The 26,485-nt window shown below is 39.1% G+C and overlaps 2 protein-coding genes across 2 annotated transcripts in view; both read left to right on the top strand.

Moving 5' to 3' along the window:
* LOC132858821 (NACHT, LRR and PYD domains-containing protein 12-like) overlaps window positions 1–26,485 on the top strand; it is a 301,006-nt gene that overhangs the window by 103,846 nt on the left and 170,675 nt on the right. The window lies entirely within an intron of this gene.
* LOC132858887 (radial spoke head protein 3 homolog) lies at window positions 12,065–18,793 on the top strand. Its single transcript, XM_060889431.1, has 8 exons — window positions 12,065–12,280; window positions 12,370–12,457; window positions 13,350–13,485; window positions 15,118–15,263; window positions 16,441–16,644; window positions 16,822–16,984; window positions 17,719–17,805; window positions 18,735–18,793. The coding sequence occupies exons 1-8, from the start codon at window positions 12,168–12,170 to the stop codon at window positions 18,791–18,793; spliced, it is 996 nt and encodes a 331-aa protein (XP_060745414.1). The 5' UTR covers window positions 12,065–12,167.

Raw genomic sequence — 26,485 nt, 5'->3', positions numbered from 1 at the left:
CTACATTATCAAATGTTAGATTAAGTACTTCTGTTTGTTTTTCCATCTGCAGACAGAGAGCACGAACCAACAGGCTTAAAGCGCGCTAACAAACCTGCATAGCTTCATGAGAAACATTTATCTAAATATATGGAATACCAACCATATGTAATATTTACATTTGATCAAATATTTACACAAGTATTTGCCTTTAAATGATATTTATTCATTCTCACTCACTCATTTTCTACCGCTTATCCGAACTACCTCTACAGAACTACAGAATATAACCTAGGACATTTTCTCTTACCTTATATCAACAATCTTGGCAGGATCTAAATTTACCAAATTTTACTCAAGTGAGCAAACAGATCCCTCCTGACTGTTCTTCTTTGTCTATATTCTTAGTTACTTTTGTTCTCTGTTGACATCCCAAATATCTAATTAAAATTTAGCAGGCAGATGTAAAATAATCCTGGTAAGAACCATATTGTGACCAACTAAGCAGAAGGCACAAATAACCAGCAGCACACACCAAAACAGATATATTTTAAAATTTGACTAAGGTAAGGCAGGAACAAATACAATTTTTACAAATATTTCTTTAAATAAAAAAAGAAATCTGTCTACTTGTAATCTGTTATATTTAATTCATTTGTCAAAGGTTATTAATAGCTTGAATGTGTTTTCAGGACAATGGTTTGAATAGTCATTCCGTTCTTATATAGGACTTCATCAGCCCATCCTTTTCTCAGTCTGTTGTTCCATCAGAACTCCAACACACTGATCCATATTGTCACAGCAGCACATACATGCAGCTAGAAGGAGTTTCTAGCTAGTCTCTAGTCTTCCGACTGCCTGCATGGCCTGTGCCACACTTCTTGGCCTTTATCTCACCGCTGCTGTCTGGAATCCTAACCACCCCTCGGCTGTGGACCTCCTGAAGGGCCTTCACCGAGGCCTAAACCCTCACCTAAACCCTCAAGTTTGCTACTCCAAGATTGCTTCTCCAAGATCGCTGCAACTTTTGTGCCCTCTATTTGCACAGTAAACTAAGACTGTGTTTTGCACCCTAATACCTACTATGTGCTATCATTCATTTTCTACCGCTTATCCGAACTACCTCGGGTCACGGGGAGCCTGTGGCAGGATACACCCTGGACGGAGTGCCAACCCATCGCAGGGCACACACACACTCTCATTCACTCACGCAATCACACACTACAGACAATTTTTCCAGAGATGCCAATCAACCTCCCCTCCTCGAACCGCCACCTTATTGTGGTGGAGGGGTTTGCGTGCCTGAATGATCCTAGGAGCTATGTTGTCTGGGGCTTTCTGCCCCTGGTAGGGTCTCCCAAGGCAAACAGGTCCTGGGTGACAGGCCAGACAAAGAGCGTTTCAAATACCCCTCATGAGTAATTCAATAGCAAGGTCCGTGACGTCGCCCGGTATGGCGCAACCGGGGCCCCACTCTGGAGCCAAGCCCAGGGTTGGAGCTCGCATGCGAGTGCCTGGTGGCCAGGTCTTACCCCACGGGGCCCGGCCGGGCTCAGCCCGAAGGAGCGACGTGGGGCCGATCTCCTGTGGGCCCACCACCTGCAGGAGGAACCGTAAGGGGCTGGTGCAATGTGGATTGGGTGGCAGTCGAAGGCGGGGGCCTCGGCAACCCAATCTCCGGACACGGAATCTGGCTCTAGGGACATGGAATGTCACCTCGCTGGGGGGAAAGGAGCCTGAGCTGGTGTGGGAGGTTGAGAGATAGCGAATAGAGATAGTTGGGCTCGCCTCCACGCACAGCTTGGGCTCTGGAACCCAACTGGCTGGACTCTCTACTACTCTGGAGTTGCCCGCAGTGAGAGGCGGCGGGCTGGTGTGGGCTTGCTCATAACCCCCCAGCTCAGCAACCATGTGTTGGAGTTCACCCCGGTGAACGAGAGGGTCGTTTCCCTGCGCCTTCGGGTCGGGGATAGGTCTCTCACTGTTATTTGTGCTTACGGGCAAAATGGCAGTGTAGAGTACCTGACCTTCTTGGCGTCTCTGGAAGGGGTGCTGGAAAGTGCTCTGACTGGGGACTCCATCGTTCTACTGGGGGACTTCAACGCTCACGTGGGCAGCGACAGTGACACCTGGAGGGGCGTGATTGGGAGGAACGGCCCCTCCGACCTGAACCCGAGTGGTGTTCTGTTATTGGACTTCTGTGCTAGTCACAGTTTGTCCATAACGAACACCATGTTCAAGCATAAGGGTGTCCATCAATACACATGGCACCAGGACAGTCGGAGGTCGATGATCGACTTTGTGGTTGTTTCATCTGACCTCCGGCCATATGTTTTGGACACTCGGGTAAAGAGAGGGGCGGAGCTGTCAACTGATCACCACCTGGTGGTGAGTTGGATCCGATGGCGGGGGAGGAAGTTGGACAGACTTGGCAGACCCAAACGTACTGTGAGGGTCTGCTGGGAACGTTTGACAGAGTCTCCAGTCAGAGAGATCTTCAACTCCCACCTCCGGCAGAGCTTCAACCAGATCCCGAGGGAGGTTGGAGACATTGAGTCTGAGTGGACCATGTTCTCCACCTCCATTGTCGATGCGGCCACTCGGAGCTGTGGCCGTAAGGTCTCCGGTGCCTGTCGTGGCGGCAATCCCCGAACCCGGTGGTGGACCCCGGAAGTAAGGGATGCCGTCAAGCTGAAGAAGGAGTCCTATCGAGCCTGGTTGGCTCGGGGGACTCCGGAGGCAGCTGATAGGTACCAGAGGGCCAAGCGAGCTTCACCCCGGGTGGTTGCGGAGGCAAAAACTCGGGTCTGGGAGGAGTTCGGTGAGGCCATGGAGAAGGACTATTGGTTGGCCTCGAAGAAATTCTGGCAAACCATCCGGCGCCTCAGGAGGGGGAAGCAGTGCCCTGCTCACACTGTTTATAGTGGGAGTGGGAATCTGCTGACTTCGACTGGGGACATCCTCGGACGGTGGAAGGAGTACTTCAAGGTTCTCCACAACCCCACCGACATGTCTTCCATTGAGGAAGCAGAGACTGAGGGCTCAGTTGTGGACTCGTCGATCTCCCAAGCTGAGGTCACTGAGGTAGTTGAGAAGCTCCTCAGTGGCAAGGCACCGGGGGTGGATGAGATCTGCCCTGAGTACCTCAAGTCTCTGGTTGTTGTGGGGCTGTCTTGGTTGACACGCCTCTGCAACGTCGCGTGGAGGCTGGGGACTGTGCCTCTGGACTGGCAGACTGGGGTGGTGGTCCCTCTGTTTAAGAAGGGGAACCGGAGGGTGTGTTCCAACTACAGGGGGATCACACTTCTCAGCCTCCCCGGAAAAGTCTATGCCAGGGTACTGGAGAGAAGAATTCGGCCGATAGTCGAACCTCGGATTCAGGAGGAACAATGCGGGTTTCGTCCCGGTCGTGGAACACTGGACCATCTCTATACCCTCGCCAGGTTGCTGGAGGGTTCATGGGAGTTTGCCCAACCAGTCCACATGCGCTTTGTGGATCTGGAGAAGGAATTCGACTGTGTCCCTCGTGGTGACCTGTGGGGGGTGCTCTGGGAGTATGGGGTCTGGGGCCCTCTGCTAAGGGCTGTCCGGTCCCTATATGACCGGAGCAGGAGTTTGATTCGCATTGCCGGCAGTAAGTCAGACTTGTTCCCGGTGCATGTTGGACTCCGGCAGGGCTGCCCTTTTTCACCGGTCCTGTATATATATATATTTAATGCCATAGGATTGGAGGTTTAAAAATGGTTTTAAAATTTAAAATGCAAACCAACAATAACCCATAGCAATAATGAGAAGCTAAAAATAAAATGCAATATGATCTTTATCTGTTACATATTAATTAGAATGAACAAGTGATATTAAATCCTCATGTTATTCTAAATAATAAAATCATATTTTAAAATTAGTTATAACCAAAATCTGTTAATAAAGAGTGTCATTGCCTCTACAGGTTGTGTAAGTGTGGTGTCTCAGATGAAGGCTGTGCTGCTCTGACTTCAGCACTGAGATCAAACCCCTTACACCTGAGATACCTGGATCTGTCTGATAATAATCTAGGAGTCTCAGGAAAGAAGCTGCTCTCTGATCTTAAGAATGATATACATTACAAACTACAGACACTGATGTGAGTAATAACCTTTTAATAAAAGTTTGTAAATTTCTCTTTATTTCCTATAAATATGTGTTAACCAAGTTAGAACTCAATATAATCAATATAATATTCATTCATTAAACATTCATTCATTTTCTACCGCTTATCCGAACTTCTTGGGTCACGGGGAGCCTGTGCCTATCTCAGGCGTCATCAGGCATCAAGGCAGGATACACCCTGGACGGAGTGCCAACCCATCACAGAGCACACACACACTCTCATTCACTCACGCAATCACACACTACAGACAATTTTCCAGAGATGCCTCTATCTATTTAATTTTTTTTCTTTTAATTTTTTTTGAAGATTTATAATCTATTTAATTTTTTTCTTTTAATTTTTTGGAAGAAAAATAAAAGGAACCCTTTCAAGACCTGGAATTCTCACCTGTTAGGTCTGGCATCCAGTTGAGTTTATCTGAGGAGTTCATCTGAGGAAACCCCTAGGAGACTCTCTGCTTGTCCAGTCAAATAAGTGGACCAGAAACACACCATTTAGTTGTTGTTGTTGTTTTAATTATGGAAAATAATGATATCTTTTAAAACACTGTTGTAAACTTAATGTTATTTTAAGTATTATGCCAATAATGGCAAAGTACTTTTGTAATTTGTTTTACAGAAAAAATACTCTATTTTTTAATGTAGTTTTTTAAATTACATACAAATTTATGTGAAATGTCAATATTTGAGGGGGGCACGGTGGCTTAGTGGTTAGCACGTTCGCCTCACACCTCCAGGGTTGGGGGTTCGATTCCTGCCTCCACCTTGTGTGTGTGGAGTTTGCATGTTCTCCCCTTGCCTCGGGGTTTCCTCCGGGTACTCCGGTTTCCTCCCCCAGTCCAAAGACATGCATGGTAGGTTGATTGGCATCTCTGAAAAATTGTCCCTAGTGTGTGATTGTGTGAGTGATTGAGTGTGTGTGTGCCCTGCGATGGGTTGGCACTCCATTAAGGGTGTATCCTGCGTTGATGCCCGATGACGCCTGAGATGCTCCGGCACAGGCTCCCCGTGACCCGAGATAGTTCGGATAAGCGGTAGAAGATGAATGAATGAATGAATGACAATATTTAATTGAGTTTAAACATGTCACTCATTATATAATACTTTTTTCCCTTTTTTCATTCTAACAATGAACATATCAGGGATGGCTAATGGCCTAACCACTGCAGTCAACACCATGGACCTGGCTGGCCCAGAGCTATGCAGAACGATAAAGACAACAAATGGATTTGCAATAGACTAACTCACTCCATGCAAGTAAACAGAAGTTCAAGTTCAAATCTTTATTTGTCCCCAGATGGGGCAATTCATTTTGCAAAAGGTAGTGAACAAATCACACACAATCACACACACAACAACAGTACAAAAGATTGCCTACTATGCAGGCATAGTTAAAATAATAAAATAATAAGAACAATAAGCAAACAGTAAATAATAAAGTTATCTATAGTTCTTTGCAGATTTGAGAAGCAGAATGGCTGCAGGGACAAAAGAGAGTTTATAACTGTTGGTTCTGGATTTGGGGATTTTAAAGCGTAATCCCGATGGCAACATCTGAAATTCAGCCCGTAACGGATGAGAATTATCTGACAAAATAGACTCAACCCTCCTTAACATCTGCTTCAGCAAACTGGTATTTGAAACAAAACAGCTTATCATCAATAATGGATTCTAAGTACTTATACTCTGTAACAACCTCTATTTCCTGACCATTTATACTAGTTTTCTCGATGTTAGTGACATTGCGCCTAAAAGCAATACACATGTCTTTGGTCTTAGAGGCATTCAGATCAATGAAATCATCCTTACACCATGTAACAAAGTGATCAATGACAGGACTGTGTGAAGTTTCCTCATTGTTCAATAGGCTGACAATAACCGTTTCATCAGCAAACTTCACAAAGTATTGGTTGAGCCAGCTGATGTGAGGGCCCAGTCAGAGAGATGGCCATTTACCCTCACTCGCTGAGATCTATTTGTGAGGAAATCTAATATCCAACCCACAAGGTTGGCCTCCAGTTTGAACTGATTTAGGAGCTTCTCAACCAGCAAGTGTGTTAAGAATGGTGTTAAAAGCTGACGAAAAGTCCACAAACAGTAGTCTGGCATGATTTCTATTGCCCTCCAGCTTGTTAAAAATGAGGTTAAGTACTGTTACAGTTGCATCCTGGATCCCTCTATTTAGTCTGTATGCAAACTGTAGTGGGTCAAGGAGGCAATTTGTCATAGACAGTTTTCTTTTGATCAGCTTTTCGAAACACCTCATCGCAACTGACGTAAGGGCTATGGGTCTGTAGTCATTTAAAGTCTTAGGGTGGCTACTCTTTGCAACAGGAACTATGATTGACTTTTTCCATAAGTCAGGGACCTTCTGTTGACACATAGATTGATTAAAAATGTAAGAGAAAATAGGGCCTAGCTGTTCCGCACAACAAGAAAGAACACAGCTACAGTGCCAATGCTATCTGGGCCCAGACTTGTTTTGGCTTTGCAATTTTAAAGGTGTTCACAACACTTTGTGCAGAGAAACATACAGCTGACTGAGGATGGGACAATAAAGCCAATAATTTCATTACTAAAATCATGCAAATCTTGAGTAAAATTGATTCAGTTCTTGGGCTAGAGATATGTCTGAGGTGAAGCCTTCCAATGCCACCTTATTCTTTATTTTATCATTTTGACCAACCATTATTTTTATACTGTGACATGCTGAGCCTAGAAGATTATTTCTCAGTTTATGTTCCACTTTACGTTTGTAGTCCCATTTAGCCCTTTTGATTTCACATTTAATCTCTTTTTGAATACTATGTAATTCCTGAAGATTATTTTGTCTAAATGCTAACTTTTTCTTTCTCAACAAATCTTTAAGTTGTTTTCTCACCCATGGCTTGTTATTAGGGTATATTTTGACTTTTTTAGGAATTACGGTGTCCTCACAATATGCAACCCAAGAGCTTACCACATCAGTCACTTCATCTATGTCCCTTGAAGATTGAACAAACTCCTCCCACAAGGTACAGTCAAACAGCCTTGTAGAGACAGTGAAGCCTCTTCAGACCAGACCTTCACTTGCCTGCTGTCCACTTTCCACCTCTGAAGGCAAGTGTGATACGCTGGTATACAGTATGATGCACATAGTTGTGATCGGCAGAACCCGGGGGGGAGAGGGACAGATTTATAGGCACCTTTAATGGAGCCATAACACTGATCAAGTATCTTTCCCTTTCTGGTTGGGCAAGACACATATTTATAAAAAACATTTTAAGATTTTGTCCAATGAACAATGATTAAAATTGCCTAAAATTAGATTTGGGGCATCGGGGGACACTGTCTGTAGTTTCTGGACAGTATTATAGATTAGGTCTAAGGCAGTGCTTTCGTCAGCCTTTGGGTGGATATAAACAACAGTTACAAAGATCTGCGGGAATTCCCTGGGTTGAGAGAGAGGGGCGCAGAGCAACTTGCCAGTGGTCGGTGCATCCCGATCCATACGAAAAGGAGCACCAAAACCATCCAATGTAATGCCAGCGTCCGAGTCCGCTTTTCCCAGCCATGTTTCTGTCAGGGCCAGGATACATGCTTCTTTAATAGCGGACAAGCGCTTGCACTTAATCAGATTTGTTTCGAAGGGACTGCCTGTTAGCAAGAATGATAGAGGGCAGAGGAACGCGTGACAGAGGCCGCCTTGCTCACTCGTGTAATCCAACTCTCCTACCCATTCTTGATCCCCGACAAGGTGCGTTTGTAGAGCTCCCACACCTACCATACTGCCATTTAATATCGGCGATATCCAGGAAATTCAAGTCAGGAGGAGGCCTAGAGTTCGCTGGTTGATCGAACTTCAACAAATAGTCCCGGCTATTTGTCTAAATAGAAGTCTAAATAGCTATGATGGCGAATTAGTGCTGCTTTGGACAGAGGTATAACCTTAAACTAACTGGTCATGTAACACTGCAACACAATAAAAAGTAAAATGTCATTGTCTTGTGTGCAAAGGTGGAATTTTGGCATAAGTCTGGTTCTAAAGGAAAGGTGAAAAATTTGTTAAAATTCAAGAGCTTTTTATATATATATATATATATATATATATATATATATATATATATATATATATATATATATATATATATGTATATAGGCTTACATGCAGTATGCCATAACAGTATGATACAGTAGTGTTTACTCTGTAGCTGTTTTCTAGCAGTGGTGGCTGTAGGAGATTTTTGTTGATTGTTATATCTCCATTTCTGTCAGTACAAATTTTGGTTCTTGTGCAGATAATGGTACAAAACTTTTAGATTTTGGCACTTAAGAATATTTAAAGAGTGGTAGGTTGATTGGCATCTCTGGAAAATTGTCCGTAGTGTGTGAATGTGTGAGTGAATGAGAGTGTGTGTGTGCCCTGCGATGGGTTGGCACTCCGTCCAGGGTGTATCCTGCCTTGATGCCCGATGACGCCTGAGATAGGCACAGGCTCCCCGTGACTCGAGGTAGTTCGGATAAGCGGTAGAAAATGAATGATAGCACATAGTAGGGATTAGGATGCAAAACGCAGTCTTAATTTACTGTGCAAATAGAGGGCACAAAAGTTGCAGCGATCTTGGAGTAGCAATCTTGGAGTAGCAAACTTGCGGTGAGGGTTTAGGCCTCGGTGAAGTCCACAGCCGAGGGGTGGTTGGGATTCCAGACAGCAGCGGTGAGATAAAGGCCAAGAAGTGTGGCACAGGCCATGCAGGCAGTCGGAAGACTAGAGACTAGCTAGAGACTCCTTCTTCTAGCTGCATGTATGTGCTGCTGTGACAATATGGATCAGTGTGTTGGAGTTCTGATGGAACAACAGACTGAGAAAAGGATGGGCTGATGAAGTCCTACATAAGAACGGTATGACTATTCAAAACATTGTCCTGAAAACACATTCAAGCTGTTAATAACCTTTGACAAATGAATTAAATATAACAGATTACAAGTAGACAGATTTCTTTTTTTATTTAAAGAAATATTTGTAAAAATTGTATTTGTTCCTGCCTTACCTTAGTCAAATTTTAAAATATATCTGTTTTGGTGTGTGCTGCTGGTTATTTGTGCCTTCTGCTTAGTTGGTCACTCGGCAATATGGTTCTTACCAGGATTATTTTACATCTGCCTGCTAAATTTTAATTCGATTTTTGGGATGTCAACAGAGAACAAAAGTAACTAAGAGTATAGATAAAGAAGAACAGTCAGGAGGGATCTGTTTGCTCACTTGAGTAAAATTTGGTAAATTTAGATCCTGCCAAGATTGTTGATATAAGGTAAGAGAAAATGTCCTATGTTATATTCTGTAACAACCTAAAGTAATATTTTGTGTTCCTGTCTTTAATTTATGTGGCCCAGACTAAAAACATTTAAGTTTAGACTAATGAATACAGTATATAAACAAAAAGAGATGAATTAATAATTGTAAATGTTTAAAAAGAATTACATTAACCTCAGCAAATTAGTGTGTTTAATAAAGTTAATAGTGCAAAATAATGTTAATAATGCAAAATAGTTTACTCTTCACATGCGAGTGATGTGCTTAGCTCATAACTTGATCCCAGAGGGCAAAACTTTGTCCTTTTTTAACAATGTGCCAATTCCATTGGTTGTTCCACTCTTATCAGGCCAGTGGCAAAGTTGGTTGTGCTGGATGTATAGGCAACCCAAGTCTTGTTCTCTTACACATACACACACTTTTCATATTATAAATAATCCTGTAGGTACATTCACACGTAGAGATTTTATCACATATTGCTAGTCACTGTACTATGATGGCACTATTAGCCATTTTACTTTTGACAACAAATCAGTTTTTTTGCTGCTAAAATGAAATATTCCAGAGGGAGAGTGATTGTATATCTGCATCATATCATATCAAAGGTGAAGGAGAAACAGTGTGTGCTCTTTGCCATTGTGGCAACAGACGGTAAAAACGCAAGCTCTAATTAGCTTAGCTCAGCATATGGCTTTAGCGTGTTTAATGCAAAATAATAATAATCATGTAACACACTTAGTTTTTGTTGCAATCGTCCACAATGCAGAATAGCCACTATCTCAAACCCCTATCTCCTCTCAATGCACCTTAAAGGATTTTGCTAAATTACAATAAAAACTGAGTGGTTTCACGATGATGATGATGATTTTGCTTTGAATGTGCTAAGACCATAAGCTAAGCTATTGTTGCAATAATAATACTTCTGCTAGCAAGCACAGGAGGCTCCAGATCACATGTGATCTTCTGTCTTTACTCCCAGTGGTCGACCAAGTCCCTTCAAATTAGGGACTTAAATTGAAAATTGATCTTGTTGAAAAAAAGCCCTCTGTGGGATATTTTTAGGCCTATGTGAATTTTTGAGATTGTTAAAGATGAGGTGACACCATGAGTTATTTTGAGCACCATTTCTGTTATTAGTTATATGGAATAAGGTTTGAAAGGACAACAACGACAAAATATTTAGGTGTGTCTGTTCAGCAGGAACAGGCTTATGAACTAACAATAACATCTTTAGGTCTTATCAGATAGCTGGAGTCTGCACAACAGCATCGATTGTATCTCTTCTAAAGATGAAGTTATAGCCAAGATCATATAGACTATTCAGAGCAGTGTTGTTCCTGTGGGGCACACACAGCTGAAGTCTGAGAGAATCCATATATTGTTGAGGCAATTAAAACAACACATAACAACACAAGGTATGTTTGTCACACTTTAATGTTTCAGATCATCAAACAAATTGAAATATTAGTCAAAGATAACACAAGTAAACACAACATGGGAAAACAAAATCTAAACCTACATGGCCCAGAAGGGCCCATATTTTCTATATGAGAACCTGAATCTGTTCCCTGTTCTGGGCAGTGCTGTTGCAGTGTCTTCATATGGTGATGTCAGTTGCCATAAACAGTACCTTTCCCCAGTATAAAGCCCAGTGATGGGGGATTTTTCCTCTCTGCTCTCCTCCTAGCTTTTTAATCACACTGTTAGTATATTCATCTGCATTGTAATAGGGCTGGGGGCACGGTGGCTTAGTGGCTAGCACGTTCTCCTCACACCTCCAGGGTCGGGGTTCGATTCCCGCCTCCACCTTGTGTGTTTGGAGTTTACATGTTCTCCCCATGCCTCGGGGGTTTCCTCAGGGTACTCTGGTTTCCTCCCCCGGTCCAAAGACATGCATGGTAGGTTGATTGGCATCTCTGGAAAAATTGGAAAAATTGTCCCTAGTGTGTGAGTGAGTGAATAAGCCCATGAGTGAATGAGTCCGTATGTGTATGTGCCCTGCGATGGGTTGGCACTCCGTCCAGGGTGTATCCTGCCTTGATGCCCGATGATGCCTGACACAGGTAGTTCAGATAAGCGGTAGAAGATGAATGAATGAATGAATGTAACAGGGCTATTCTTTTTCTGATAATTCTTTTGGGGTGCATGTTTACATCCTCTCTCTCTCTCTCTCTCTCTCTCTCTCTCTCCTCATTTATTGATTTACTGATTATTTATTTATTTATTTATTTACTTATCCTTTTTACCTTTTTTTCCAAAAACAAAAAATAAAAAAATTAACTTTTTTTTTGTACAAACACAATAAAATGTATCACTCTGAGTGTTGTACAATTTTTAAGATGCTTTCTTGTTTATATTGGAATAAAAGGTGTTTAAAGTCTCTCTCTCTCTGTGTCTCACACACTCTCTCTCTCACACACACTCTCTCTCTCACACACACACACACACACAGTTATAAGCGCGTCCCACATGTATTTTGTAGCCTTACTAATTGTTTAATACACTCTATAATCAAAATGAAACAATATACTAGAGAGTAACATTGGCTGGATTCACGAGCGTGAGGAAAATGTAATATATATAAATTAAGTAGATTAACAACAGGGCGGAAACGTCATACCTAGATACTGTTGCTAGGGTAACTGTTATAAACATTAACAGACTTTGCTCGTGTCTTAGTAAACGCCAGCTTCACAGTTTTATCTTCTATTCAGCAGCTAATTCAGTATCATCGTGTCTTATTAAAATGACTTCCTTGTTACAGACAAAAAGAGAGCATCCGAATGGATTCTACACGTTTTCCAGTCGTCCACATGTGGTTCCGAACCGAATCCGATACACGGACCCTGTGATGATGGAGTAAGTCTGTCTGTGTTATTGAGCTAAATGTAAATGTTTATATCATCAGGCGCGACTCACTGCTATCACTTATTTGTCATGTGGAGCAGAAATGATGGACGACCAATCTATGGAAACATTATGTATGACCGACGGGTCGTTAGAGGAAATACATATTCCCAACATATCCTACCAGCTGTGAGTATTTACACAAAAAATACCGGAATTAGTACAGGGAATGTTTTATATGTGATCACATTACTGCCATGCAAGAAAATTATCTGCCATCAGCATCTCGTTATTATGTGAAAAAAATCTCATTATTCAGTGTTGTGGACTTGGGTCACATGGGGTGGACTTGTACTCGGGTCACATGACTTAAACTTGTACTCAGGTTACATGATTTGGATACCATTTGGACAGGGCTTTGGTCACATGACTTGGACCTGGGTCACATGACTTGGACTTGTCCTCGGGTCACATGACTTGGACTTGTCCTCGGGTCACTTGACTTGGACTTGTCCTCGGGTCACATGACTTGGACTTAATTTGTAATTCAGAAACAAATTTGCACACATTTGACTTAATCCAAGGAGAGTTACACTTCAAGTTTGACTTTGACTTTCCTTGACATACTTGGCTTAAAGCACAATTTGATTTTAATGTCACCTAGCAGTGTAGAAGGTATTGGCAATTCTCAAATATTAGTTTTGGTACAGATGCAGCAAATTGTCTTCATGATTACAGATTACAATATATAAAATGACTTCTGGTTGGGTGTAAACATTTTGTTCAGCAAAACACCATCAGTCTTTGATTTTCATAAATTTGGAACACTGTGAAGTTGAACAGTAATCACTCCTGATGCAGCCATCCATGTGGCTTTATGTGGCTCTACCACTCATAGTAAAAGAAAAATAAATAAATAAAAATCCTTTATTTTTATTTATTGTTTGCTTGTAATAAGGAGATGCTAGATGCTTTAGGGATTGTTTTCTTGAATGGGATTAATATGCTTCTGTAATGTCCAGTCAGATGACACCAGTTAACATGGTAAATACTGTAAGATATTGTGTTATGTGGTTAACAGACAGCTCAGCCGGACCCAGTTGAGATCCAACGGCAGCAAGAAGCAATGCAACGAGCTGCAGTAAGAAAGGGCACAAAGTTTCAGAGAATGAATTCAGGCAACCTCGCGGAGAGAAAGCATGTGGATGTTCAGACTGGTAGCTATTTACTAATCATTGTGGAAACTTTTCTAATGGTGTTCAACTTGTATATGTTATATTTAGGCTAAATATATCAAACTTATTTAATGATATAACCTTAAAGCAGCTTTTGGGCCCCAGGTGATCCAGCAGCAGGATCCCGTGCTCTCATCGCCATAACTCGGGTTCGATTGGGTGCTTTCTTTATCACTGTATTCTTCAGTTCAATGGTGGACACAAACTTATGATTCATTTTCTGCCTTCTCTATGATTACTTCCACGAGCGACATCAATACATTTTTTTATATTTTCAAGCAAAAACATAGCTTATAACAAGGGCTCATCATTAACTGTCAAACACTACCGTTGCCCCTTTTCCACCGAGGCAGTTTTAGTGCTGGTTCTGACCCTTATTTAAAATCAGTTCTTTTTTTTTCGACACCCAAAGCACCGGCTCTGAAACAGGTAAAGTGGTTCTTAAATAACGTTGCTGGTCTAGACTTAAGAACCGCTTGCGTCAGGGGCTGGGGGTGGGGCTACTGTTAGCGCATTTGATAATGTACCTTTATTATGGGCTGGGGCGGGGCTGGGGGCAGTGTTACTGTTAGCGCATTTGATAATGTACCTTAAGTATACCAATGTTTAATAAATTTTTAATTTACCGCAATATAATCAGTTATCAGCACTCATGATTGTAGGTAGCTACATGCTAAGGCTAAAGTTTTTCTGTGTTAATGATAAAATAATATTATATACTTTCCGTTATTCTTGATTGCAACCAGCGTTTATACAAATTACGTGAAGCTGCATGTACATGCTGGATTCGCCGTGTTTAGATGCCAATGTTGGTTCGCAAAGCCATGAGCATTAACAGTAAAGCAACAACCGCCATTGTTGATGTGTTTGTGTTTGCTGCTTCTGCGCTGACGTTGCTGGAAAAGATGAGATGTATACAGTGATGTAAGAATTGGCTCTGTGATGGCTCTCTAGCCCATGGAATGGCAAACCGGTTCTTAGAAGGCTCACCAGTGGAACCAACTTCAAACCAGCACTAGCTCTGAACCAGCACCTGGTTATTTCTGGTGGAAAGGAGGCACATGAGCAGTCAAATAAGCTAATGGCTATAAAAACATTAGTAAATTTAACAGCTTAATATAATGCTGGGGTGTGATTTCCATCAATGTAACAAAATTAAAAAATACACAAAGTGTAGCTGTGCTTTACAACCATGTGCTAATAATGAACTGTTTATGTTACTATCTAGCTAAAGTGATTGTATTATTCTTTGCTAAAATATAATATGCTTATTACATGTTTGTAGGGTTATAAAAATCCAATTAGGAAAGACATACTTCTGTTCAGACAGTGATTCTTGCCATTTTTAATTCAGGCCTACATTTTATTTATACTGCTTGTAGTGTATATTTCAAGCCCCAGCACTGTTGGGCCCTTGAGCAAGGCCCTTAACTCTTTGCTAGAGGGTCATATGTATCATGACTGTCCCTGCGCTCTGTCCCCAACTTCCAAAAGCTACTGTAGGATTTGCACAAATGTAACTTTGCTCTGCTATAATATATATTTGATGAATACAGGCTTCTTCATGAGCATATGCTAATCTGTTCACCAGGCTAAGTCTGATTTGTGTCCTAGAATTATACTTGGAGGAGCTGAGTGATCATATTGAGGATGCCAGTGTGGAATGCCAGACAGATGCATTTCTGGACAAGCCAGCAACACCTATCTTTATTCCTGCTAAATCTGGCAAAGACGCAGCGACACAGATTGAAGATGGAGAGGTACAGATAACTTCTTCATTATTTGTCCACATACAAATTTTGTTGCTTAATAAAACAGTTTTAACAGGCCACTTTTTAACAGGTTTGTGTGTTGCCACATTACTCCCAAAAGAGAAATATAATATTTCTTATATACCTAACTCGGCTGTGGAGTTATATAAGAAAACTCGTTAGCAGGGTTTGATTATGGACAGAGGATGAAACAGCAGAACCTATTGTCATAATATGGGTGTCAAGCTGATCTTAAATTCTGATTAAGATATCTCATACAATGTGGAAATATATACATGTGGAGACAATTAACATTATAACTAATAGATTCCTCGTTGTATGTGTTAGTGTGACACTCATGCGCAAAATGACAAAGCAACCAGAGATTATTTATTTTGCTGACATGAGTGACAGAAATCACTGTCTGCTAGATTCAGGCGTGTCCAGCTGCATGACAAAGTTGAGAAATGTTTAAAGTTTATGCAAATATTGAACACATTGTTGCAGTGACTACCAATGGCAGTGAAGACAGTTGAGTGCATGTGATTCATGGCAAAGAACACAAACTGTTTCTCCTTCATCTACTATAATATGATTCCTAACTGAAATTTTATTACAAACACCAGATCTCCCTCCAGAACCTTTCATTTGATCAAGAAAAATGATTTGGCATGCTAGTTGCTCCACCCACTGATAAACATTATTACTATAGCAACCAGTCAATGAAATGACCACTGTAGACTTCATTAGACAGCGACTGTAGATTTGCAGCAATAAAATCACTGTATGTGTGAATGTAGCTTAATATTTAATAGTAGGCAATGAGCATCTAATAGAAATGAAGGGCAAAGTGTAGTGTAACTTACAGGCTTGGTGTTTTGAGATAAAAACTCTTATTAAGAAGGAAACGTATAGTTCAAATTTAGTGTAAATATCATAGATAAGGTTGTTCCTAACCATGTGTCTATCACGGTGATGTCTGCAGAAGAGACAACTTTGTAATTTGCAGTTGCTCAGATAGATAGAATTCAATAGATATAATTACATAGAAATTATTAATATAAATTAAGAAGTAAAGCAGAAGAAGGAAATCATTAAACAATTAGACATTAGAACATCAGTCTGATTGTGGAGCATTTTGACAAAAGTGTTGGACTAATAAAGTTGGTGTCTTTCTTGCAAACAGCTGTTTGACTTTGATCTGGAGGTTGAGCCAGTGTTGCAGGTGTTGGTAGGAAAGACCATAGAGCAAGCTTTGCTAGAAGTACTGGAGGAAGAAGAGCTGGCTGGGTTGAGGGCTCAACAGCTTGCATTCCAGGAGTTGCGTAATGCTGAATTGGTGGAAGTTCAACGACTGGAGGAGCAGGAGAGGCGCCACAAAGAGGAGAAGGTACGATAAACTGCTTCGTGTCCAGTAGAATTCTTATTTTGCCCATTTTCCATTTTTAGAAATGATAAGTCATTCTTCAGTAGTTCTGGATAGATAATAAATATGAATTACAATTGACAATATTTGATTTACCTTCAGCGTATTTCAACACAAATGTGACATATCTTCCAAATGTAGGCCCGGAGGATTAAGCAGCAAAGGATGGTGTTGAAGAAAGAAAGAGAAACAGCTGAGAAAATTGCTGCTAGAACATTCACCCAGCATTATCTTGCTGACCTGCTTCCCGCAGTCTATTCAAAACTGAGAGACAATGGATATTTCTATGACCCAGTGCAGAGAGGTGTGTTTCTAATTTACTGTCATTAAAGTATTAAATACTAAAAATGTTTTAAATAATATTGTATTAATTCTTCCAGGCCATCTACTTCACACCAAAACTAACATATAGTGTATAAATTCTATTGTCTTCTGATCAGACAGGAGAAATAGACCAGACATAAGACTAAACACTTCTGTTCTCTGTCTTGCATGATTGGACTAGTGTTGCAAATCCTCCATAAAGTGACGTCTTTACTGCAAGGTTCCTGGGGAGAAATCTGTAATACCATAATGTTGATACTCCACCAAAACTTTCAGTAGATAATCAATTTATTCAATAATGAATGAATGAATAACATAAATGCAGGTATTTATGTGAATCAGCTATTTAATGTGTCTAAATAACATGTCATTAAAGGGATTTAGCCAATATAAACACTGTTCTAAGGTATTTCCAAAATTGAATGAACACCACCTATAACTATTTATAATTAAATATATGCAAAATATCAACACAAAATGTGTGTCAGAGAAGACAGAAAGCATTTAACCAGACAGGTTCATGCTGTTCCAAGATGAACACTCGATCAACTACCAAACCATACCCTTTAATAATATTTTCATTCTCACATATTTTTACTAACATAAATACAAAAAAATTGTTCCAATGCTGTGATCTCATGCCACATGCAGTTCTTTTCCCATTTAGGCACTTTGTATGCTTTAATGTGATATACTCGTTTTTCTTTATATTAGATATAGAAACTGGATTCCTTCCCTGGCTGGTGGCAGAAGTCAACAACATTCTGGAAAAGCAACAAGTTACAAGAACAGTGCTTGACAGTGAGTATGCATTTACCATTCTACACCTAGCTTTCATATTCTATGCAAATACTATTTTATTCTACTCTACATCAAATGTGAAGTTTCCTTTAGATGCTGGCTACCTTTAGTTTTCTCTAAAATCTTTGCTCATAATCCTGCAAAAAATTAATTCATAATTTCATAAAAAAATCAACTCAAACTCAAACTCTTCACATCATTTAGTGTGACAGTCAACACTTTAGCAGTTTCCATTAGCAATCCTTTAGATTTCATTGGACATTAGCTAAATCCTTTAGCTAAATTTCATTGGACATGATTTGCAAAGTCAGACTATGTCTACATAAATCTCTTCATGTGGCATTGCATGTTAAAACAAAAAAGTAGCCTCGTTCAAAGAAAATGTTAGATAACATAGGAATTTGTCCTTTGAACAAGGCTTTTTTGTTGTTTGTTGCTCCTGCTTTTCCCAAATGCTTTTCCTGATAGTTTCCAGACTTCAAAAGCTGTCAGCATTATGAAAAGCAAGTCATTGGCCCTGAACGTGACAAACTCTCAAACTAACCAAAAAAGTTTATCCTAAAGTTTATCCTTTAATCCTTCTTTATTGACTTGTCACATCTAGCTCTAACTACTACTGTACCTTGCTGCTTGCATTTTCTCAGCATGTTTTCTGGGTTATTTCAAATTGCTTTTTTGGAAGATTTTGGACAAAGCCATTAGTAGATTTATATAGAGTATGCACAACCATGTCATGATTTGGGCAGAATACGGAACATCAGCACTATTAGTGTTAATGATGAAGCTGGCTGTTGACATGTATGTACTTGTACTGTTGAAGTTCTGATATCAATAAACTTACCTTACTTAATATGTCCTGAGTGTTGGAAAGAATTTAACTTTGTAACCATGTGTTTTTCTCAAACCTGTCCTGTCCTTTCCTGTCCTAGTGCTCATCCAAGATGTAGCAGCCCTTCAGCATCAAACAAAGGAGGCAGAGAGTTTTTGACTGGTGCCTTCAGATTATTTCACTTAGATGTAATAAACTTCATTATTGAAGAATTCGTTGTCTGAATTTCCTTTTTACATATTTTCTCCATACATCACAACTATTGATTGACTTCATAGCATGACAATAACATCACAGTACCATGGCACTGTAAAACTACAAAGAGAACCAATAACAAAGACCAATAAATTCAGCCAACATTCACAATAGACAAACATTAAACACAATATAAATATTATCATTAAATATGCATATTTAACAGTATCCAAACATATTAACAATATAGTAACAAAGAAATACATAGAAAACAATTCAACCAACCAATCTGGCTTTGCTTGGGGATAATAAAAGCTGCGATAATAAAAGCTGCAAACTGGAACCATTTTCCCGCGCTTATCAACCTATTAGCTCGAGAACAAAGATGGACTACTCTAACTCTCTTTCATGCCACTTATCCTGTACAGGTATTGCTCCCTCTAGTAGTAATACCAAGCAGACAGGAATTCTGTGTCTGTTAACTACAAATAATGTTTTTTTTTTTTTGCTCTACATTTATATCATTATAATCAAAACAAACTAAAAAGCAAATATATATATTTTCCACTCTTTACCTACTCAGATTTATTGTTTTATAATTTTGTTTTCATATAAAAAATATTATACTTATTTTTCCCGATTTTGAATAATAACTGTAGATTTTACGTTCAAATTTTACATTCATTTAACAAAACAAAGCCTAATTTGTACTAATGTTCACAAAGTAAATATTAAAATATGAATCCTGGAAAAGACAGTTTTTAGTCTATTTCTGTAACCTTCTCAGTATACTGTGCCCACTTGTCAGGGTTGCGGTGGATTTCAGGAACACTGGGAACAATGGCGTAGGAACATACCCTGGATGCACTTCACTTCATCAAATGTCACCGTGAACAATGTGATAATAAAAACATAAAAGGAATCTTCTAAAAAATCATCTTTCTGACTCAAATCACCAGATTGACCAGACTAGCTCAGTTGAACAAACACACTAAAAGAAATACAATTCTTCAGACTGGATGATCACAGAGATGAGGCTTTTTGTAGTCAGCACTGAGTACAAGATATGAGATGCTCTCAATGAACATTCCATCAACCCCACAACCTTCAGTTTCAAAGCTCGGTGCCTATATCCATGGCTCTCATCACATATCATGACTTCAGCCAACTTTGCCAAGTCAAAACACTCCACCTAATTTTCTTTTAAACATAGAAACATATATTAGTACTTGTTTTTTTTTTTTTTTTTTAATTTGATTAACATATTGGCTGTGAAACATTCTCATTCTATGTTGAGAATCATAGGTATGATGAGGTATGACCCATATCATGCATTCATCATATCATGGGTATGTCTGAGTTTCCATCCATGTTAATTATTCTTAAGTTAATGTTCATTTATTAATTTTTAATGACATGTTTGAGCTTGGGGGGCACGGTGGTTAGCACGTTCGCCTCACACCTCCAGGATCGGGGTTCGATTCCCGCCTCCACCTTGTGTGTGTGGAGTTTGCATGTTCTCCCCGTGCCTCGAGGGGTTTCCTCCGGTTACTCCGGTTTCCTCCCCCGGTCCAAAGACATGCATGGTAGGTTGATTGGCATCTCTGGAAAATTGTCCCTAGTTTGTGAATGAGTGTGTGTGTGTGTGCCCTGCGATGGGTTGGCATTCCGTCCAGGGTGTATCCTGCCTTGATGCCCGATGACGCCTGAGATAGGCACAGGCTCCCAGTGACCCGAGGTAATTCGGATAAGCGGTAGAAGATGAATGAATGAATGAATGAATGTTTGAGCTTTGACCAGGGGTGAACTTGATTTTCTCCAAATTTTGTTTGCATCATTGACACCTCTGCAAAGCATGTCACATTTGAAAACAATTTTTGCAAGACTTGGAATTCCAGTCACTTGTAACAGTGAAAATGGACCCCAATTCAGTGGGGTGACAGTCAAAGAATTTCCAAGACAGTATGGAGTTGAATACATAACATGAAGTCCATATTACTCACAGTCAGTTTGGTCAAAAAATCAGTACAAATTGTGATGTGTCTGCTGAAGAAAGTGGTTGAACCAGGGGAAGATCCATCTTGCTATCTTGAACTACAGATAATCACATTTAAAAGGTGGTGAAAGTCTCCAACAGATTTACTGGAGGGTACAGGTAGGAAGCTGAACAGTTGATTAATAAAACAACGCTCATGTTGTGTTAAACTATACTCGTGTCAATGGTCTGAAGATAAGATAAACAAAACATGGAGTAGATTTGATATGCATTAATTTTAGTATAAACAATTGTATTACATTTTAAATAGTAATTTTATACATTTTCTATAAATGTTCTATTAAATCTGATCGACTGCAAATGTGAATCTGCTCATTCACACAGACACCCAGACTTTGTGTTACATGGATCTATTGTGTAAAGTCTAATATGTTATAAATGACTCTGTTATTGTTTCTTTTCCTGTCACAGTGACAATAACATTTATGTTAAAAGAATCACATAAATGTTTGCATCCTTGGATATATTGACTGTTGTGTCATTTAACGTTTGTATTAGCAACTTTAGCTACTTTAGCTACTTAGTTTAATGTGGTCTCACACTTACAAATTCTTTCCCAGTTAAAACTGAAGCGTTGTTTAACTTCTAACCAAATCAATTCAAATTAATTTGTATAGTGATTTTTACAATTTACATTGTCCCAAAGCAGCTTTACAGAACATAAACAGTAAAAGTAAAGCCTGCCAGTAAAAAGGCTTTAGCCTCTTCTCCCTCTGAGTCTGAACCGGGATCTCCAGATTACACTCCTACTTCTCCTAGGCCTGATAGTACTGAGCCTGGTTACTTTTATTAGGTTTATGATTACAATAAACTTCTTTTCTTGTTTACATTTTGACTCAGGTGAGATTATTTATATGTTAGTCATATATTACCTCAAAACTATTACAACATCTGGGGCCGATTCCCATGTGTTTTATGACAGCAATTATAATATTTTTAAGGCATAACATTTTACTTTGGGGCATTCTTGAGTTCCAAGATTTTTCACAACAACAGCAACATGTCGTCAATTCTGATTCTGGTTCACCTTTTGCCACCTTCAAGTCAAGGCCGCAAAAGACCGGGAAAAATCTCAGCTATACAAGCATGTGGTAGTCTTGCGAAATTCATCAAGGTGAATGGAGCAGATCAATTGACACTATTTTATACTGTTCCTTTACTGTGTGACCTTGAACTTGCTTATTTCTCAGACTGGTACTTAAAGATTATCTGTCCTCCCAATTATTTTATTCTTTTCTACTTCACGTACATACTTAGTAACAATCTCTTGGAAGTATGTACACAAACTTTAGTGGAAGACATCAATGCATCTTTATTCATGCTGCATATTGACTTTAACTGTTAGGCCACGTTGGCTCTAATATGTTTTCATTCTTACACAGACTGGTACCAGCATCCAAGGGCACCTGGACAGAATTGGAGAAAGTCTCCAGCCATATCTGCTTGCTGTTGGACCAAAGAAAAGTAGGATCCAGAGTCGGTTTATTGTAATTGACCAACATGCTCTACCATGCAAGGCCTCTAATTCACTGGCCTGTGTTGATGAGCTTTTCAAAGCTCACTTTGTCTTTGGTACCTCATACTGTCAGCAATTGACCAATGTGTATAACTTTCTGCAAACCACTGTTTATGATCTAGATGTTGAAGTCACCAAGGTGAATCCCAGTGTGGCTGAGTTGAGAGCTAGAATGCTCCAGTAACCAGATGATTTGTTTCATTTGTAAAAGGGGCATGCCGATGCCAATTCCCTTATAAGGCACTATAAATTAGTCCATGGCCTTTGTTCAGGGAAAAGACTTAAGTTAAAATGTGCTCAAATAGGTTGTTCACATGTTTACAATAGTTTTTCTGGATCACGCAAGCATCTCAGCAAATGTTGTACAATTGACAGTTCATGCCTCGATTCTGGTGAAAGCTCATCCACTGCCAACTCCATTTTATTAGGGGATGTAGGTGATTTACCAAACACAAATTAAAACTGTGAGTCGGTACCCCTAAAAACAAATACAGTAGACAGTTCTACAACAGTGGTAGCTGAACTTAAAGTTGCTGGTGTCGCAGAGACAACTATTAACTATGTTGTAGTGCTTTAGAAGAAATGATTGGAGACATTCATAGTGAAACTCGAGAATCTGTGAAAAACAGCTTATCTTTAGAGGAGCCCATAAAAAGTATTGTTGAGTCACAAATTGACCAGTGTTTTGATAAAATGCTAAATCCTTTTGTGGCAATGAACACTGAGAGCAAGAGAATGCAGTACTTTTCAGAGAAATGGGGACAAATAGATCCTGTTGAATATGTTCTCAGAACAAGATTTGCTACAAGGTATAACAGAATAACTGGAACTTTTCCCCAAACTATGTTAAGGATATATTTATATTTATATATATATATATATATATATATATATATATATATATATATATATATATACCAATTCTAGAGACATTACAGTCCATTTATAAGCACCCTAAAATTAAAGATATGATGGCGAGAGACTCACAACAAAAAACAACTCTTCTCAAAACAAAGGCATGCAGTTCAGATCCAACTTGTTTTGATGAATGCATAAACCCCCTTGGATCAAAATGAGGAATACATAAGTTAGGAGCTATCTATTTTACCCTTAGAAATATTTCCCCTAAATACAACTCCAGTTTACTAAATATCCATTTAGTCGCTTTATTTCATGCACAAGATATCAAAATATATGGGTTTGATAAAATACTAGAGCCGCTTGTCCAGGATATCTCAACACTGGAAACCAATCGAATTCAGATTCCTTTATTTGATCATACAGTTTATGGAACCATTGTCCAAGTTACTGGTGACAACCTTGGTGTCCATTCCATATTTGGTTTTGTGGAATCTTTTAGTGCTAGGTAATGTTGCCGCTTTTGCCTATTAGAGAAAGAGGACTATCAGACAGTGTTCAGTGAAAATAGTCCAAGGATGTCATTGCAAACTAAAGAACTTCATGCAGAACACTGCCAGAGAATGCAGAGCAATCCCAGTCTTCCTTATGTAATGGGAGTAAAAAAGTATTGCCTTTTAAATTCTTTGCAATATTTTCACAGCACTGCAAATTTTTCAGTTGATATTATGCATGATATATTAGAGAGGGTTGCACAATATGAGATGAAATTACTCATTCAGCACCTGATTGGCAATTACACCACATCAGCAGAAGTACACAGAATAATTCAAAGTTTTAACTATGGCTTTATGGAACAAAACAACAAACCTCCTGGTGTAGAATTAAAACACGGTTCCAATGACTTGGGCTTAAATGCCACTCAGAGCTGGTGTTTACTGCGTTATCTGCCCATTATTCTTGAAGATATTGTGTGTCCTAATGATCAGCACTGGTACTTGTTCATTTTATTGCTTCAGATAGTCAGTATAGTGTTTTCTTCAGTTAGCCTATATCCACTGGTATTACCATTTATTTGAAACACCTGATTGCAGAGCACCACCGTTTGTTTAAGCATTTGTTCCCTGATAAGAAATTGTTGCCAAAGCATCATTTTATGGTGCATTACCTTAGTTGTATGCAGAACATTGGACCACTGCTACATTGTTGGTGTATGCGTTACGAAACAAAGCATAACGTTTTTAAAAAGCAGGTGCAAAGCTTTAAAAACATAACGAAAACATTAGCAAAGAAACACCAGTGCCAAATGGCTTACATTTGGCAAACATTTGATCCAAATGACATGAAATTAGGTCCTGGGAAAATGGTCCCCTTGAATAAAATGGAAGTTGGCACTGAGATGGCTGAGATTTATTTGCCCAACTTATTGTGCCCATGTGGACTAAGGTACTGTGGAAGTACTGTGGAAATATATATCGGTCAGGGTTAGCAGTTTGTGTTCAGGTTCAAAATAACATGACTGTATTTCATGTAATCCAGAATATTGTTGTCAATATTACATTGTTGTTCATGCTTACAAAGTTGCACATACCGTAGAAGCACCATGTGTTTTGGATGTTAAGGATATTTTGCACCACAAACTGTTTGACATTCTGATGTCTTATGGTTGTGATTCTGATTTGTTTATTGTACCATATAGTTACATGTAATTCGTCCTGTTTGTCATAAGAGAATCATTATGTTTTCATTATTTTTATTTTTTCAAAATAAGCTTGAAAAATACAATTTGTGAGACATGAGTATATAGTTTGTTCATTTTTCTCTTAAGACTGAAAAGCAAGTTTTTCATTTTAGGTCCTTTTAACGGGTAAACATGAATGGTGTAATTCAGAAGAATAATTTTGAATAGAGTAAGTTCTTTATGGGTCACTTAGAATTGATGATAAACAATTCTGGAGGGGAAGGACATTGTTGCAGAGTAAAGTCAAAGTACATCTGAATAGAGTTAAAAAGTAGCAGAGTCAATTTCGAGTAGCTCAGAACTGTGTAAAATAGTACAAGAGTTCATTTGAAAAAACACTAAATGGAGTTAAATATCACTTGAAAGAATAAAATATTAACACTATATTGAGCATAATTGACTCTTAAATGACTCTTTTTAGAGAGGGACCAAATGTTATCTGGAATAGAGTAAAACTTTCTTCAACTTGAGTAAATTTTACTCTGGCAAATTTACTGTGCAGAAAATGGCTGTTTGAGTATGGCACAAAAATATTGTAGTATCAGGTTTGGAAAAAATACAGCTAAACAAACCACAAATGTGGAGCAATGTTCTTTGGACTGATGAGACCAAGTTAGATATATTAGGTCATCAGGCACAATACCATATTTGGCAAGCATGCAGCATGTGACAGCAGTACTACAATCTTTAAGATGAGTTGGCCTTAAGGTGAACCTGACAAAGTGAGGGATTGGTACATGCTTCTTCACATTATACAAAACGGAAAGTATCAGTAACCATTTCTACTTCATCGTTTTGTGTTTTTCACAAGAGTAAACCTGCCCTCTGTGTGCACTTTATTTCTCTCTTGCCTCTGCAGTAGCTAAGCTCTTGCTAATGACACTGACCAAAATGAAAATAAAAAAGTTACATAATAAGTAATTATATAAAATGATTTAGACTCTTATATGCAGGCCAATTTATTATTTAAAATGGCCAATTAATTATGCAAGAAGAAACAGTCATGGAGTGTCTGAGTTCAGCACAGCTTTATCAAAACACTACAGAAATATCACAGTCATAAGTTGAGGTCATTAACAAATGGTATCAACTCAGGGACAGGGAATTAAAAAATGCATTTGTATTCCTTTGTTATAATGTCTATTTGAAATGTTCTACATGACTAAAGTTGAATTGAATTGAATTTATCCCCTCTTCTTGAAAATGCAGTTTGTTCCCAATGCTGTTCCTTTAATTTGTAAATAATAATTCAGCCATTAAATTCATATTAGTTTTGGTGATTTTAAGTCATTCTAATATTAGGTTATCTTTCTATCTAGCTATTCATAGTGAATATTCAATTTTAATTCAATGAAATTTATTTAACAATTCACATTATCTTAAAGCAGCTTTACATAAGTATAGTCAAGAGTTACGTCAAGTCAAGAAACAGAATAAAAATCCTCATATCCTCAGGTTCCTGTAATTTATATAATTTTTCACCGA

The sequence above is a fragment of the Tachysurus vachellii genome, chromosome 16, assembly GCF_030014155.1.
Source record: "Tachysurus vachellii isolate PV-2020 chromosome 16, HZAU_Pvac_v1, whole genome shotgun sequence".
Lineage (NCBI taxonomy): Eukaryota > Metazoa > Chordata > Actinopteri > Siluriformes > Bagridae > Tachysurus > Tachysurus vachellii.
Note: the sequence above shows the minus strand (reverse complement) of the source record. Positions and strands in the feature narration are given on the sequence as shown.

Coding starts and splice junctions, on each gene's coding strand:
- LOC132858887 (XM_060889431.1), top strand. CDS start 12,168: ATGACTTCCTTGTTACAGACAAAAAGAGAGCATCCGAATGGATTCTAC. Junction 16,985..17,718: donor CTATGACCCAGTGCAGAGAG/GTGTGTTTCTAA, acceptor TCTTTATATTAG/ATATAGAAACTGGATTCCTT. Junction 17,806..18,734: donor TACAAGAACAGTGCTTGACA/GTGAGTATGCAT, acceptor TTCCTGTCCTAG/TGCTCATCCAAGATGTAGCA.